The sequence below is a fragment of the Zootermopsis nevadensis genome, unplaced genomic scaffold (genome assembly GCF_977971745.1).
Source record: "Zootermopsis nevadensis isolate Lab colony 2312 unplaced genomic scaffold, Znev_1.0 Znev_ptg000027l, whole genome shotgun sequence".
Taxonomy (NCBI): domain Eukaryota; kingdom Metazoa; phylum Arthropoda; class Insecta; order Blattodea; family Termopsidae; genus Zootermopsis; species Zootermopsis nevadensis.
The window spans coordinates 6377653-6395014 of NW_028259159.1; the positions used below are offsets into that span (position 1 = coordinate 6377653).

Sequence of the window (17362 nt, forward strand, 5' to 3'; positions counted from 1 at the left end):
ATGTAGGTAAGTTGATTTTATTGTTCTTGAGCGACATTTGTAATGGGTTAAATCATGAAGCACTGGGTGGCTGATTCATGCAGTTTCTGCCAGGGGGTTAGAAGTGATAGCTGCATTGCAGTTTATCAATGAACACTAGATTGTTCGTAAAGAATATGAATCTTTTGTATAAGCATAAGGATAAACACTGGAAAAATTGTATGAACATTACTTTCTTTGATCATAACATTTCCTTTCTGGAAACATGTTCCCCTGAAAATATACACGTAACAATTATATGAATGTGTCATTAAGTGCAACTATGGATTGGATAAATTAAATGTCTTCTAAAAGGTACAATAAGAGGATGTGAGGAAACTAAACATTTTGGCAACAAATGATGAAGTACACTTTGAATTTTTTGTTTATTTGAAAGGTCCTTTATTTCTTGATATTCCTAACCAAATAGACTGTACAATTCTCACCAAAAAGTGAAAATATATTTTTAAAATCTGTAACATAGAATTTTATTTATTTATCTAGTCCTGACCAGTAAAATAACAATCCCTGTCTCATATAAACACAAAGTTTTCCTACATTATTCCTTCAATATGTATTATAAACAAACTCAGCTCCCCTGTAGTTTATTCATATTATAAACATAAATTTGCAATCTCAAATCAGTTATAGTCTTCTAAAGGTCTGAAGTATTAACATTGCTAATTGGGTTAGAAAGTAATAATTGGCATTATAAGGTACAGTATATACAAAGATGCATTTTTGATGTAATGGAGAGATTGGTAAAAGTAGGGAATTTCATTTGTTTCATACGAGCAAATGTATCAGTCTGTTGTGCCATCACAGAATAAAACTATGGCTCAATATATCATGACAAATACTACACAGAACTTTTATAACTTGACTTTTGGGTGCCAGTCACATCGATGCAGCTCACACCCAGAATCTGAAGCTATACATTGAACTCCAGCATGAAAATCTAAGGACAAGAATTTCATAGACCTTGGTTGATGAATATTTATTATCATAATCAACATTCTTATTATCCAGTGGTGTTACATAAAATATGGTTTGTCTTCATCACCTGCAAAGCAGAACCGAGTGCATTTCAACAGTACAAGTAACATAAGTCATCTATATTATATCAGGGAAAGTGCTTAATATTTAGCAGTGAGCCATAATTTAAATGTGTGCACTGCGTGGTTGTCAGTACACATCTTCCACACGTTTCTTTAAACAAATAATGCTGAAAGGATTACATTTGTTACTTAATGCAAAATACCCAACAATTGATTACAAATATATTTAACTGCTTGACAGATTAACATGACGCTCCCCACCATACATGGATCTCTTCATAACGACGTGTGGCCTTTATTAAGAATCCAGAACAGTAGATCTGCAACTTACACTAACAATACTTAACACCCACAACAGAAGATATTTGAATTACAGAGTTTCTTATACTGATGATATTTCTGACATTGGCCAAGTAATTTTTTGTACAAATAAGACAAGTTAATGAAGAATGATAACAATTTTTTAACGAACACTGTAAATGAATCGAAGTAGCCTGAGCAAACACATCAAACACTTTTACTGGACGTGATTGATAACGAGCAATCACAACACTGCACTTCAATATGAAGTATATGCAAACACAAAAGAACTTACACTCTTAATTGTGGTGGATTCCTGCACAAATTTGTGCAAAAATAAATGTTCATTTATGACTGAAATACATTTTTATGTACTTTTGTTTTGCAAAATACTATGCACTCATATAATTACCGTATAATTACTTGTATGCAGCACTCTGACAACATTCCGACTAAATTTAGATAAAGGAAATGTGAATATAAGTAAAATAAAACTACTCTAAATTCAGGCAAATTTAAACATGACTGATCTGTTTGCATAGACTTTAATCATTATTTGGTCTGCAACGTGAGTTCACAATGTTATGGGCAGTGTCGATTATGAAGTTACCAAATACTTGAGAATTTAAATGTAAATGGAACCATCTCTCTGGGTGGCACAGAATTTTCTGCCATGAACTGGATTTTTTTAGGACAAAACATACTTAAATGTAATGAAGAAATATATATACAAACACACACACACACTACATATATGTCCCAAGTTTTACTAAAAATGGAGAATAGGCAAGAAAAATTTCCCTCTCAGGTTAAACACTAAATCTCAAACTTTCCATTACTTACTACTGAAAGTTAATTTTCCTGTTTGTCATTTTACACTATGCAGTTTTTAAATTCATATTTGTTCTGAAGTATTAAGAGTTATTTAATTTGAAACTTTAAAGCCCTCATGGTGATAATGATCCTGAAATTTTTAGATTTTTTTTATGCAGTGTGGAAACTAATTTTTGACTCAGACCACAAGATATGGCACCCAATATGATGTCACACATGTTTGGTATAAAAAAATATCTGAAAAACCCTTTGCATACATAAAGGGGATAAGAAACTACCCATAAAAGGCAATCACTCAATTTCTATTTCAACTGGTACTCAACACACACACACAGATTGTAAATGTAGGGACTGACATTCAAATACTAAATTACGTGGTTCGGCTGTTCACCTCGATAAGAAATTGCCTATGTTTAACCTTTCAGTGCCAGTCTCTATATGTGGTATGGACCAGGTATGACTGAAGGATTAAATAACCTCAAGATTCATCACTACTTTTATAAAATTTTACAGTGCACCCTATCATGAACTACTTGAATCCAGACTACACCCTCATTTTCTGTTTCTGCAAGATGTTTTAATATTTTATCCCACTAGGGCCCAGTGGCAACTTTTGCTGTAGATGTAATAAATGTTTGGGCTGTATAATTTAATATGAAAATACACAACAGATTCTGAATCTGTCACTGCAAAGTTGTGTGAGTTGAGACAGCAGAGACTTAAAATCTTTGAATTCAATCACACAATTATTAAATAATTTCTTTACAAAATACACATTTTAAGAACAACAAATTACACTTATTTCTCAAAATGTCAAGAAGCTTGTGATACTAAATCTAGTGTTCGTATAATATGCAAGGAGGCAATAATATTGAAAGATAAAGCTCCTGCCGATTTCATGCCAATGAGAAAGAACACTAGTATCCCAGAGTGACAAATATACACAACTTTGAAAAATATGCTGTATGCAGACCCATGTTTGAATTTTATGACAGATGAAAACTTAACAAGAGTGGAGAAATGAGAAAAGAAGAGAACATTCCAAGAAAAAACTTCACATAATTTTTGACTTTGAAATGTGTTCCTCATGGGACTATGTGGCACTGATAAAACTCTGCACTTGGGATAACCTATCACTGGCTGTCATCAAATGCAGAGATCTGAATCCAAATATAACAAGATTATTCGTAGACACACAATACAAACATTACAGCACTGAAATCAAACACAAACTCACAACTTTGCACTCACAAATATTACTTCACATTGCTTGGTCACAAATTAACATATTTTACAAAGGATAAGTCATATACACCCCCCCCCCCCCACTGGAAAATGGTATCTAAAATCTGCACGCAGGTCGAAGACTGAAGGCATAGCATGTTATTTCCCCCTAAAATCTCCTTAAAAAATCTGGATGCACCTTACAGCCCGAAAAATATGACATTCTCATAAATATATGCAATAGTTTGTGGCAGGTCTGATATCAGTGATTTTTTTTTATTCATGGCTTGTTTCTGAATTCACACATTTTTCTCTTTGTGAAATACCACGAAAATGAACATAACCGAGTGTCTCGATATATGTTGTAGTAAATGCTCCAGGTATGGCTGGCCTTTGCCTGTCAGGCGAGATGAAGAGATCCATTTATGAGAGGGAAGTATCCACAGGGAAGATACTGTTCTTCACTAATAGAATGAATGAGAATTCTGGCAGGTTGGACATATAAATTCATGTGAACTGTGAACCACAGCAGACATAACCTCAAGTCTAGACTGTGATATCCGTGCAAAAATACCTGCACACTGTGAAAATAACAAGGAATCCTTTGACTTTTGACGATCTTTGCCCTCAGATGACCAGTTCCCTGTCTCAAAATATAAATTCATAAATAAGGAATGTAATGCAACAATATAGTGTTATTGTCTTGGATTATAAAAGACTGTCATATCAATCCAATTTAGATGAATATTATGCAGCTCATTCCATTTATTCACCAGCAGTGTGTTTCTGATCTTACCTTTAGTGAATCATCAGTTTTCTTTACAGTTCATTCTTGTTCCCCATTAATTATCCAGGACCTGATAAAAAGCGATGACAGATAATCTTCACCGCAAATAATGTTCAACCCTCAACTGCTTACATGGCGTGTGTAGACCACAGAGCGATCAGAACAGAAGTGAATTTTCTCATTGCTACAGTCAATCATCATCAGTGATCATCACTGTGAATGACAGGTAATATCAAGCTGCCAAACTTATAAGTGTAACTCCACCAATGACCAATGAACCAAATGAGACAATATGGCATAAGCTGCTTAGTCATGGTTAATTTTTACACCTTCTTCTTACAATGGGCACAGACTTCTCTCTGTAAAATAAAGATTTCTTCCCGTGTTCAAGCATCCCACCATGAGGATACATGGGAGAATGGCAGTAATGCTTCACACATTCTTAATCCAGGTACTAATGAATGCCAGTGATCAGCTTCATGTCACAACCACTTTACTTCCAGAGAGACAGTCCCCTGGTACCTCTAGACAGGATGCACAGATCAGTCTTGATGAGCTGGTGAAGATAAAAACTGCTCCTGCCAGGAACTGAACCCCAAGCCATGCAGCTCACTGTCATTACATTTATATGTTTACAGATTGGCAATTCCTGCATAACCTGTAGAGATAGGTTTTGCAGTAAGTGGGGATAAACATTCATAATTTTGTAAGTACAAAGCAAGAAATGTGGACTGATAATACAGACAACTATAATCTGCCTCTTCAAAGTCAAAACAGATTTACAAATCCACAGATACACCCTGGTAGAAAGAATAATTCAACATTCACTCTCTGAAAACCTCCTGTTCTGAAATTTGTTCTGGCATACAACTCATGCAGCCCACCTGTACGAGTGTGAAACATGTCGGGCTGGCTCTGTATCCTTATAGGGCTGTGTTTATTTGGTGTGAAAGAGACTGGTGGTTCTTTGACCAGTAATCTGGTGGCTGATGAAGTCAGAGACGTGATTGATGTAGCACTCCACAAACTTACTTCATTTGCTAATATAGCTATGTCTATCTCACAGTCCGTCACGATGCCATATCCACTTCTTGTTCGTGTGGTCAAAATGAAGGGAAAGCCACTGTTCTTCTAACAGCCGATAACGGCTAGCACTGAGGTAGAGTGGTTTACCACGCCTGAACAAAAGAAGACAGTGACACGATTTAAACAAATTATATTTTGCATCTTACTTGATTAGGAATATGTTGTTTGATTTGGAAAAAAAAATCTATGGCTTATAGTACTGCACAGCCGGTCTCACTACAGATATGAAGTGATAGGAGGCTGGAGAAAATCCATAATTTGTACTCTTCACAAAATATTAGGATTACCAAATCAAGGAGGATGAGATGGGTGGGGCATAAGGATAATGAGATATATATATAAAATATGGCTGGAAATTCTGAAAGGAAAGGAACACTTGGAAGACCTAGGCACAGGTGGGAAGACACTATTAAAACGGATATTACAGAAATAGGATTGGAGGGTGTTAACTGGATCCATCTGACTCAGGATAGGGACTGTGGCAGGTTCTTGTGAACACGGTAACAAATCTTCAGGTTCCATAAAAGGCAGAGAATTTCTTGACTACATGAGCATATTATGAGCTTATTAAGGACTCTGCTCCATGAAGCTTTTTGGTATGCATGTACACGCTGCAATTATAAAAAATCTTACTTGAGTTCACGGTCCTCTTCCCCAAAGCTGTCCAAGTAGACAGAGCCCCACAGACAGGCACGCTTGTCTCGGATCACAATTATGTACGACGATGTCACCACTAAGAACATTCCAGTGCCCCCTCCACAGTCGATAGCATGCTAGAATATGACACATGACATTATAACAGCAATCTTTCATCACCAAAGGCCAACCAAGAATTTTTAATAAAATGTTTCACTTATACAGATACGTCAAATGGACAGTAACATCTTATATAATGGACATTTTCATAAATAATAGTACAAGTGAAGCTTCCAGATTTTGACAGACTGATCAATGGGACAGAATTGTGCATAAATGAAGGGATGAAATAATTTAGATGTCATTAAATGGCTAGTGGCATCAGACAATTTTTCAAGACAGTAACCTGTTTCTGAATTCACGACAGTAAACTAAGGTTCAAAGGAAGAAGCACCCTTCCGCGTAGTTATACAAACAACTGCTATAACACGTACTTGCACAGCTTCACACACATTTGACTGCTTGCAACACGCCTCCTTAAGACAGACCAACGTTCCACACAGCAGACAAATACTGGCCTCACGTGGTACTGAATGACATTGGTTGCACTGCCTGCGATGGTAATACTGAAAAAAAAAAGACATATATTAATGTGCAACACTTCTGTAGAAAGGCTGGTGACAGTACAGAACAGTGAGCAGAAAGAAACCACACAAACATGAAGTCATCATATTTAAAGATATCAAGAATTTCTGCACCTAAGAACAGGATAAAAAACCTCATTCTTGAGAGGCTTAAGCCCAGGCAACACAGCAAGAAGATAACATACCTGAAATATCTTATCATACAGGTAAGGTAACCGAAGTAGCCGAGGCTGATGCCACGTGAGGTGCTGATCAATAAGAAGGTTACGTGCTGAAATCTGGCTACGATTTACAAAGACAACTAGCTCCCCACACCAGGCATGACCCGTTTCATTGCCAGCAGTGGGCCAGTTGAGAGCAACAGCTGCATTAAAAAGACGCCAGTCCATCCCTTCAGTAACCAACTCCAAGTAGTACACGAGCCGCACAAACTCTGACTGCTCAGTGGTGATATCTGGGAGGGCCTGATTGTACAGATGGTGGCGTAAAAGAGCTGCTATCCGCAGGAAAGGTAAACACAGCTGTTGCACCTGTAGAGTGAAACAAGGTTTTGAGTGTTCCTTAGCTTACTTAGGTAAGCAGTGGTAACCAGTGACTTGGCAAAGATCTGAACTGGGCCCTTTTGATTTTTACTGCTATACCAATATGCTCAGTAACATGATAATGAATGTATTTTTAATTACACAATTTGTGAACGTGTATCTTAAACGTGGTCTGAGGATAACTTTTAGATAGCTAAGGATGTTCTGAAAGTGTACCTACCAATTTTTCATCAACTGAGCGGGCTCTGTCGTGAGATGATCCATGATGCACGAAAGCCAGTGGCTGATAATGATAACATGAATGTTGTGTTAAGACCAAAATGAAAGGAAACAGCATACACAAACCTGCAGCTCCACTCTGTCCCTGTTGCCCTGAAATGATACAGCCATGCTGGATCCCATCTCACCCTCATGAATACTGCAGTTCAAGTCCTCCAATTGGTATAAGTGAGTCTCCTCAAGAAGCCCAATAACGAGAGCCATCACTTCATCCAGTGACATCATATTTCCACAACTGCTTGACTGTTCACTGTCAGAGGGATGCCACTGGGCTCTTTCCTGTTCTGTCATGTGACAGCTCAGCTGTGCCACCACTTGGAAGTACAGCAGGTTGTACAACACTTTGACAATACACGAGAAGTAAGCTGTGAAATAATATACAAAACCTCCATTAAACTGAGACATGCAACTAAGCTTGCACCTACAGGCTGATGTACAGAAAAGACCGTGAATTTAAGGGACTTAACCATACACCTGGCAGCGTGGACACAGCTCCATTTATCTATTCAGTGTTCGGACTCTTGAAAACAATTGCTGCAGGGTAAGAAGTTTTCTAGTGACCAAGAAGGAGGAGGCTAGAGGAAAAATCATTTGACACTGCCAGGGACTCCAGTCATCCAGTTCATAGTCAGACACTCTACTCACTGAGCTACCCCAGCTCATACCTAACCAAGTACCAGTAGCTTATGGAAAGACTGTTTCTCCATTTAAGAAACAGTATATGAAACCACAGGGAAATGTTAGCATTTCTCTTCCAAAGTTTTGTAACTCACTTACTTTGATCTAAGTGAAGTGGGAGCAGTAGAATAAACTGTGTTAAAAGTGCAGTAGGATCTCGTAGCAGAAGAGGCACCTCCTTCTCATATGGCGTAAGAGCTACGGCCCTAGATTCAGATCTGATTCCTGCCACTTGTTGCCACATATGCCAGGCTGGCCAACGCGCTAGCAGACGGCCATGCATTGCCAATACATGCAGGAGGGGCACTGTAACAAGATTCAAAAAGCTACAGTCACTTGGATAGTCAAGAAATTCCCCACCTTTATGGAAAACAAGATATTTCAAAGATTAAGAGAGATGGAAGGCTAATATTATAATTCGTATTAGGACAATAGGTTATGAGAATTGGAGGTGAATGGAACTGGTACATAGCACAGACATCAGTCCTATCAGATTATGATACTGAAACATTCGAAGAGGTACATAAAGTCATCAAACTCAAGTAAAATTAAGATCTCACCTATACATGAGCGTTTATGTTTGAGTGGTATCAGAGTGTTGTCAGAGACGGTACTGCTGGCAAGTCCGGTGGCAGAACTGCTGCCAGACGTATGCCCAGAACTGCTCGCAGAGGTAACAAGTGAACCTCCTCTTTGAACCAGCTCCACCTCCAGGTTTGTCCTTGCAATGGAACTTACAAACAGGAACAAACTCTGTGGTGTAGGTGAAGAAGTTTTCTGTTTAAACTTGTGGTGAGTGCCATTAGTCATATCTTCCATTGCCTTTGCCATTGCGTCTGCTAAAGATGAGGGTACCTGAAGCACCGAAATACTCTGTACATTCCGGGAACATAAATACGAGGTATTACTATAAGAGACACTCTGATAAATGCTGAGCATGCTGACAGCAAAGTTTTCAAAAAACACTTACTGGATTAGGTGGATTTTCTGTCAACAAGTTGGTGAGTTCAAATACTATGGAAGGCAAACTGGCTGGTCGAGATCTGACAATGGCTGTGCCCTCACCAAGTTGCGGAGACAATGGCAGCACTGAATTAGCAAGCTGCCGACATAGAGGGCACCAGTACTCCCCCCTGTCAACAACAGATGAATAATAATTTGTATCACCTTCAAATTCGCTTGTTTTGAGAACCATAATCATTGTATAACAAACTTATAAATTGACTTTTCATACAAATAGAATAACTCACTCTGCTAAAACTTCATACATGAATCTAAATATGTATCTGAGACAAAAATAAGTTCAGACAATGGGACAGAATATGAGAGTAAAAGACAGCTGCGCACTGACACTTTCCACAGCTTTTGTAACATGTTTCATTTTTAAATAACACTTTATTTCAGTTTCACACTGAAGACACTGTACAATTTGCCATTAAAGCTTCTTATTTACGGCATGTCTTTATCCTCTCTTTCAAACCACCATGACTGATTTTGTCAGCACAAATTCCACATGGGGTTGCCTTGGGACTGAACCTGGATCTTGTGGTATGAGGCCAGTAACCTGATCTATGTCATAACTTCTATGATTTGTAAGTGGCAGAGTTTCATAGAAGACTGTAACATTTTCCCCCACAATATGAGTGCAGAATGAACAGGTTCACGGGCCCAAACCATACCTGTCAACAGCTAGGCTTTGCTGCCGTTGTTGGCCGCGCAAGGATTTGAGATATGATTTGAGGCAGTCCAAATGTAAGTGATGACCACAGGTCTGCACATGAACACCACCCTCCCAACCAAGATTCACTGCTAACAGCCATGACAACTGCAACAGCAACACAGATTCAATATTTCCTGTAATTCCGTCATAAAAATCCTGGGTCCATGCTAAACGAGGTCCTGTTTTCGACTTACGGGATTAAACTGGCGACCGAGTTCCTCCACATGGCGGTCAAACTCACTTGCCAGACTGTCATCTCTCCGCAGATTCTGACGTTCTTCTTCGCTTGTCGGTAGAATCGATTGTTCTGCATTCCGCCGCTTGTGGCCTAAGATACTTGTTGCCTGTTTTAAAAATAATTTATTCTATTAGCAGCATGACTGGTCCAAATCTTCTTGGTTGACAATGGGGGTCATACACATGTCTGAAATGTCAGTCAACTTCTATAAAACTACATTGTGCAATATTCCAGACGGCCGCCATCTTCACACTCAGCCCTGTGAGAACCTAAAATTTAACTTGGGAGGGACGCATGCAAACTGCAACAACAGAATTTAAACTGGTATTGGAAAACTGATCAAGCAAATTGCGGTGTCAGAATTTCTCCCTAGTAACTGATCCTGGCAAAGAAAATTATTGAATAATGTGTGAACCCATTTGCTGTAGTTAGTAACAGTCTTAATAAATTGCCATAAAATTTGAATCAAATATTCTCATTTATAACCCAGTGGCCTGTGAGTCGACAAGGGTGAATATGACACAAGGTCTTGAAAGTTTGAAAACCTGCTGTAAAATTCAACAGGCTCTGAACCTAGTACCTGAAAGAATAATGACAGTAAAGACATAAATTGTATTTTGTACACAATTTACCTATCAACAGACAAGAAAACCTGTAATAAATAATATATGCGCTGAGTAATACTGACTTGCACTAGGACAACAAGACCCATTGGCTTATCCTCGGCGCTAGTTGTTGTTTGACTACATATCACACAGTCGTATTCTCGTCGTGCAGCCAGTAATGAGGCTCCCTCCTCCTCATTCCAATCCATTCCTGCCAAACCTTCCTCATCTGCAACAATCATTTGGAGACTTAAAAGCCCACCATCGAGTGGGGAAGCTACAAAACTTCTAACATTAAGGTCTAGATATAATAAATAGTTTTTCAGAAGTGATTATCCAACAAACTTACACGGCATATCAGAATTATTCATGCATTACATTTTAGTTGTTCCAAATACAATTAATTTTAATTCTCCAACATCTTCAAATCTCATCACATCTTGGTGTACGTCTAAATCCAAGTTACAAACACTTTATTTTAGTGCGAATGAATGTTGTAATGCACTGTGTTCAAATAATTAAGATATTAAAGCAGCAAAACATGCATCTTCAACTGTTTCTTTGCATAAACTGTGATTAATGGTGTATTACTTTCAAAATTAAAACTAAAAAAGATATTAAATCTGATATTTCTTCAACAGAAAGTATGTCAGAAACCATGTAGCGCAACACATGAAAGTGTGAATTCATTTAGGTGGAGTAGCTATGGCTATTTATGGTAGTCTCTTTGTGCTCATATAGGTCACCCTTTGAGACTACCGTTTCACCACGAAACATAACTGTTCGTCTGAGTATAATGGCTTATGCCAGGTACCTGTCTCCATAGCTTTCTCCATGAACAGTTTCTGTCTTGAGGCAAACTCCGCCATAAGCTTCTGCTGCCTCTCCTTGGCCCTCCGTCTTCTGTCTTCTCTTTCCTTTGCTTCCTTTTCCCTCTGTTCCTCTTCCCCTTCTTCCTGCTTCTGAGGCCACAGACGATGCCGTGTCTCTTGTATGTTTTCCCTAAAAGACAGTACAGTCACCTTGACAGCTATTAAACATATGACAGACGTTCCTAACCCTTAACTGTACTGGATATAATCTTTGTAGAATAAAACATCCATAACAAATGATGTGAGGAACAATGCAGCAGATGAGTCGCTGGAATAAGACCAAGACAAAGCATTCTCAGCTGCTTCTGTGCTATTCAAATAACATCGCTCACTGCTAGGTGCAGCAACACGACACCATCATCCACTATGATAACTGTTAACAACTGCACAATCATGTAAAAATTAGCACGAATTGACGTAAAATAGCAGGACATATTCTTCAATCGCTTTAAACTGGAAATGCATATATGAAGAAACAATTGCGTTCACCTTACTTGCTACATATTAACTTTATATTTATTTTACATGACAGTATTCATCACTTCATAAATCTGCCTAAATAATACAGTGGTAATGAAAAAAGCGACACACACACACACACACCTGCATAGCGAGTCCAACGATGATATCCGCTGCAGCAGTTTTGCAACAAAATAAGGGCCATCCCCTATCCGGCTATCAACTGATGGATCAAAATTACTACTACTGGAAGGTTCATCAGGATTATAGCTGTCTGGGTTACCAGAGAGATGGGAATGGAGCTTCAGAAGGAGAGAGATAATGCTTTCATTCACTTCTACTTTATCTGGGTAGACAGATGTACCAGCCTGGAATAAATCAAATCCATGTACTTTACAGGAACATACGTGCATGATTATAGAGTACTATAGTGAAGATAGCTGTCTTCTGGGTTGTAGTGGCACGTTTGATGGTAGAAGTTTATGAACGTCTGCTGCCTCCATCATCAGGGCAATGATGGAGGCAGCAAGTACCTCTGAAACATCAGTAAATTTCTGCCGGAACGCACGGCGTTACAATCTGGAAGACAGCCATCTTTATTCTTGCCACTGTGAGAACCTAAAACCTTTTGCAATGTTTCAATTTAAGCCAACAGATGCATACTGATTCTCGCCACACCCAAACCTTTCTTCATATTACGCTTAAAATGCAAAGAAAGCAAAGTACCATTACTCGTCTTCTATTCTTGAGCAATCCTTTCCGAGACCCAGATGAAGATATTAGGACCTCAGAGGAGTTATGTGGTGCTAGAGACATCTGTTGATGTGCCCCATGCAATGTTATAGGTGAAGCGCTGGGCATATAGTGGTAGCTCGTCTCAACACTCAAGTCTGTCGTTGATGCACCAGAAAGACTGGGGTTGTTCGCTGGTACCACCTCGGTACCTGCAAGGAGTGCCAAATGCTGGGGTATGCTGGGAAGAGCAGACTGACTAGTGCTTGTACCTGAAAGTATAATTTATTCATTACAGGCTCACTACTTGTTTACTTAATGGTGCCTGACAAACTGCACATTTCAGGGGGTCAAATTACATGCCTGCACTGCTGCTACTACTGGAACTACTGGTGGAGCCAGCAGGAACCATCTCAGTGCCAGCCAGTACAGCTAGATGGTGTTGTATGGAAGGCAGAGCTGCTTGGTCTTGACGTGGACCTACACAGAACACAGCATATTAAAAACTTCAAAATTGTCTCAATTTACAGTTACAGGTCTCTCACATTAGTTTCAAGAGATTTAAAACTGAAGAGGACCAAGTTTTCAAAATGAAGTGTGTAAGACAGGAAAATAAAAGTATGGCATATAATCAGATCAGGGAAACAAGAACCAAATACATAATTTTAATGTGGAAACCTCGTGGAAAGTTGTTCTCCAACAGAGTGCACATATTTCTGAAACATGTTGAGATTTTGCATGATTCTGACAAATCTTGATGATGATTGACTGCAAATTCTAATCAAATATTTCAGAGTTGGAGTAACAAGTGATTCTTCCTTTCACTTATTCAATATTCACGAGATCAAAGAAAATGTTTAAAGTTAAAATTAGTGCAGAAACCACAAATCAAACTTCAGTAAAATAAATTCATTAGCTTTAGAAATGAAACCTTCTGATGTAAAGTTCCTCCATGAAAACTAAATTGTATTAAAAAAAGTTCTTTATTCTTGTCTGTAATTCTATGCCAGCCATATTTTCCTCACTGGTGCGTGCATTGTACTTACTGTCTGGGGAAGACACCACCACCATTTCCCCTTGTGGGACAGTGAGGGCCAGATGATAATTCTCACCAGATGACTGGTGCATGCCATATGATTGTATTGGTATCCCTTCCACCATCAGCACTGAACCGGTTCCACCAACTGCGGCACTGACCGGCAAATCTGAAATATCTCCCTCCAATTCTGACGTCTCCCACTCTATTTCACCTGCAAACATATGCATATGTTTGTTTGTTTGTCTGTCTGTTAAGTATCCCATGTGGTACCAAGTTGTCTATAAATATATGCGAGTTACATTCTCCACTTTGGCAAAATTGTGTTTCCACTTACTGTCAGAACTGTCAAACACAACTGTTGGTTCAGGTTCCACTTTAATCATATTGATGACAGTTCGCAGGTTACTGGAAAGCCAGTCTGATTTATACCACGAATTCAGATCCTTATCCTTTATCTCCTTCGGTTCTGGTCGAGAAGCTGGACAGACCTGGAGGAGACGCACACGAAGCACAATTTTGATGAACAAACTGAACTGAGTCAGCTGACAAGTGTCACAGACTGAAGTCAGAAAAGGGATACATGAATAAAATAGAAGCAAAACCAGGAATTAACATGACTTTTAACTGACAACATAACAGAAATCTTTATAGCAGAAAATAATTTTTATAAACAATTCTCTCTATGTGGATGAAACGGTTTGCAGTCTTGATTCTGGGCATCTCTTTTACATAAATGTACTGCCTCACTGTTATTCTAATACAGTATTTACATTTTGAGTCACGGTAGGTCAGGAAATGGAGTACATGGTTACAGGTCACACAATTTGAGTTTGATTCACAGCATGGCCAGAGATTTTAGCCCACCTTCTTTTCAAAAATGTAGGATTATTAGACCACCATGGTATCTCCCCCTTCCCCTTTCAACTACTGAACTGATTGACTTTCACAAAATTTGGTATGAATATTACATTGCCAGAGCCAATTACAACCTTGTACTTTTTATAATTTGCTACAACCAATAACAAAATGATGTATGTATAAATTTGTGACGTAGGATTGCTGGAAGTGTCATTTAATAATTACTCGGTAATCTTACTGACTTGATATTTGACAAATCCATCTCCCTCTTCAGAATCAGCACATACTTATCTCAAACACAACAAGTACCTGACTCCACTGGTCGAACGGTTCTGCTGACTCAACTGCCATCTCTAGAAGATATATAACAAGAGCCATCACATGTTCCGACACATTCTGTCCATGCACAGCCTTGTAGAGAACAAGAAACACCATGGCATGGAACACTCTAGAACACAGAAGCTTCCTGGGGTCTTCATACGCTGGATTGCAAGGTGCCGGTATTCGAAATGGGGGCCAGGGTGTTCCGCTGCCCTTGAACTTACTAACTTGCTGGACACTGAAATAAAACATTTAAATAATCCCACAAATCGATATACAGGATATGTAAGAATGGGCAAGAACCAATTTCAATTCATCAAAGTGGAGTGCCATCCATTTTGCAAACAGTCTTTAGACTAAATGAATTCTAAGTACACAGTCTTTGAGACAGAAGTCGATGCTTTTAGATGACATATGTATCTAATGCATCTATAAATTTTTAACAGAGTAAAAAATCATGGATATTTATTAGTTGTAAATGGCGGAACAAGTTAAGTGAATGCGTGACCAGCGGAAACTGCAACAAGTTAGGGTCTGAGATTCTTAAATCATCCTATGCAGAAAGGTTAAATGGTAACTGTAACTGACAAATGTTACTTACTATTCGGTAAATCTGTCCATGGAAGTCTGGAAGTCACGTCTATGGATGGCCCTCAACAGGACATGTATTGGGTCGTACAGCTCCTCCCACACGTTTGGTTTTGGGACATACATTCCCTGCTGCATGTTGCCACTGGCTTCAAGGTTCGGGGCCTTGTAGTCTGCAACCTGTAAAACACAATCTGTGCCTTCTTGAAAGCCACACATTTTAAAACTCCAACTCTACTCCTCACATGGTATGTCTTTGCCGCGTACCGCGTGCGCATCTTGTCCGACATACTTGGTTCGATGAGATACAAACCTTAGTCAACACAGCCTCAAAATCTCTGCTTTGGCCAGCACCACATCGCTCTGGCATCAACTCTATTAGTTGACTGTGGGTCTTGTCCCCCATGCATAGCAAAGTCACCATCTCCAGCTGGGAGAGTGATGTATCATTCACACCTGCAGGTCACCAAACTCAGAATCACATAATGAATTAATTTAACTCAATTCATGGATAAAAGAACAGGAATGCACAAATTCCCTGAAACTACAAATATTAGAAAAGTACCATATAAAGTTTACGAATCTGTGGTAATCTTACTTCATTTCAGAGTAAATTTTCATTATCATCGTGACTCGCCTAGATTTGTCCGTATGTTCATGAGCGTCGCGAGGAATGTAAGGCAGCTCTCCAGCATCGGGATGTCATGTTCCCCATCCTGGAATGAGTCGTCATTCACCACACAGGGAGCCAGGCTCATCCACTCCATAACATGGAACCTGTGCACAATATTAACAAAAATGAACCACCACAAATGAATATTTCCAAAATGTTGACTTTCTACACAGATAATTATGCATTGGGCAAGGGAGGAAACCAGTTAGAACTCAAGAACGAGGGCAGCGTGACTTACTTGTCGATGACTGTGGTGAGGAAAATCTCTGGGGGGATCTGGGTAGCACAGATTTGCAAGAGGTACAAATCTGCATCTACCATGGAGTTGCAGAAATTACACTGGACGTATGTCATGGCCTGCCCCTTGATTTGCAGGCCGTTCCGCACCCACATGTCCCTCAGGATTTCATAAAACGCAACCTGCACACACAAACACTCCATGTATATACAAAAGAGCTCAGTGATTCAAACCTGATCCATCATTCACTACCATGCATTTTCACCCTCCACACCCCATCTTTCATGAACAGTGCACTAATAAAATAAATCATACGTACATGACCATAATTTATAATTTGTGTCCTCCGAATAAAAACCTGGGGGGAAAAAGCTGTCGTGGCCTTGTGCAAGAGATTATTCCGTCATTTGCCTTGAGGGAAAGGATATCCAGTCTCCGGACCTAAATTTTAGAACCCTAGTTCTCTAGAATTCGAAGTAGGAGTGCCAACCACTCGGCTGCTATGTTCGGTCTCAAATGGAGGTTACAGTTAGCTACAAGATCCGACGGCTTTACCTAAGGGAATAGAGTCCTCCTGTAACCAGGCGCTGGGAGTCTGTGGGTCCCAGAAATGATCTGGGGGGGGGGGGGGCGCACAATGAGCAGAAGAAAATGGAAATAGTGCAGAGTGTACGGGGTCCATTACGCCCAACACAGCCTCCAAACAAGCGAAAAAAAAAACAGCTACACAATGCCCATGCACTGCACTACGCCAAGAGAAAATTTGTAACGGAGATAAACCGTTGTTGAAGGACGACAGAATCAGTGGAGCCACTTGGCGACTGGTACGTGTGTACGTGTATAATCAGACTTTTTGTTTAATTTCTCTTCTGTCTACGTAGCTGTCTAACCTCGAGGCACATACGAACCGCGCAGGAAACGTACGGGTTCCAG

The 17362-nt window shown here is 39.3% G+C and overlaps 1 protein-coding gene across 1 annotated transcript in view; it reads right to left on the minus strand.

Annotated features, from left to right (window-relative positions):
• Positions 1-385: 385 nt before the first annotated feature.
• Ubr3 (Ubr3 ubiquitin ligase) overlaps positions 386-17362 on the minus strand; it is a 51302-nt gene continuing 34325 nt past the window's right edge. The window contains exons 10-31 of the mRNA XM_022084445.2: positions 16430-16611; positions 16156-16295; positions 15832-15974; positions 15532-15698; positions 14919-15168; positions 14086-14239; positions 13759-13962; positions 13076-13192; positions 12707-12984; positions 12125-12348; positions 11464-11651; positions 10733-10878; positions 10001-10150; positions 9766-9911; positions 9057-9219; positions 8647-8941; positions 8186-8392; positions 7475-7773; positions 6773-7117; positions 6438-6569; positions 5941-6080; positions 386-5399 (exon numbers count right to left, since the gene is read on the minus strand). Coding sequence (XP_021940137.2) covers positions 5282-5399; positions 5941-6080; positions 6438-6569; positions 6773-7117; positions 7475-7773; positions 8186-8392; positions 8647-8941; positions 9057-9219; positions 9766-9911; positions 10001-10150; positions 10733-10878; positions 11464-11651; positions 12125-12348; positions 12707-12984; positions 13076-13192; positions 13759-13962; positions 14086-14239; positions 14919-15168; positions 15532-15698; positions 15832-15974; positions 16156-16295; positions 16430-16611 — 4188 coding nt within the window. The 3' untranslated portion in view covers positions 386-5281. The remainder of the gene's footprint in view (positions 5400-5940; positions 6081-6437; positions 6570-6772; positions 7118-7474; positions 7774-8185; positions 8393-8646; positions 8942-9056; positions 9220-9765; positions 9912-10000; positions 10151-10732; positions 10879-11463; positions 11652-12124; positions 12349-12706; positions 12985-13075; positions 13193-13758; positions 13963-14085; positions 14240-14918; positions 15169-15531; positions 15699-15831; positions 15975-16155; positions 16296-16429; positions 16612-17362) is intronic.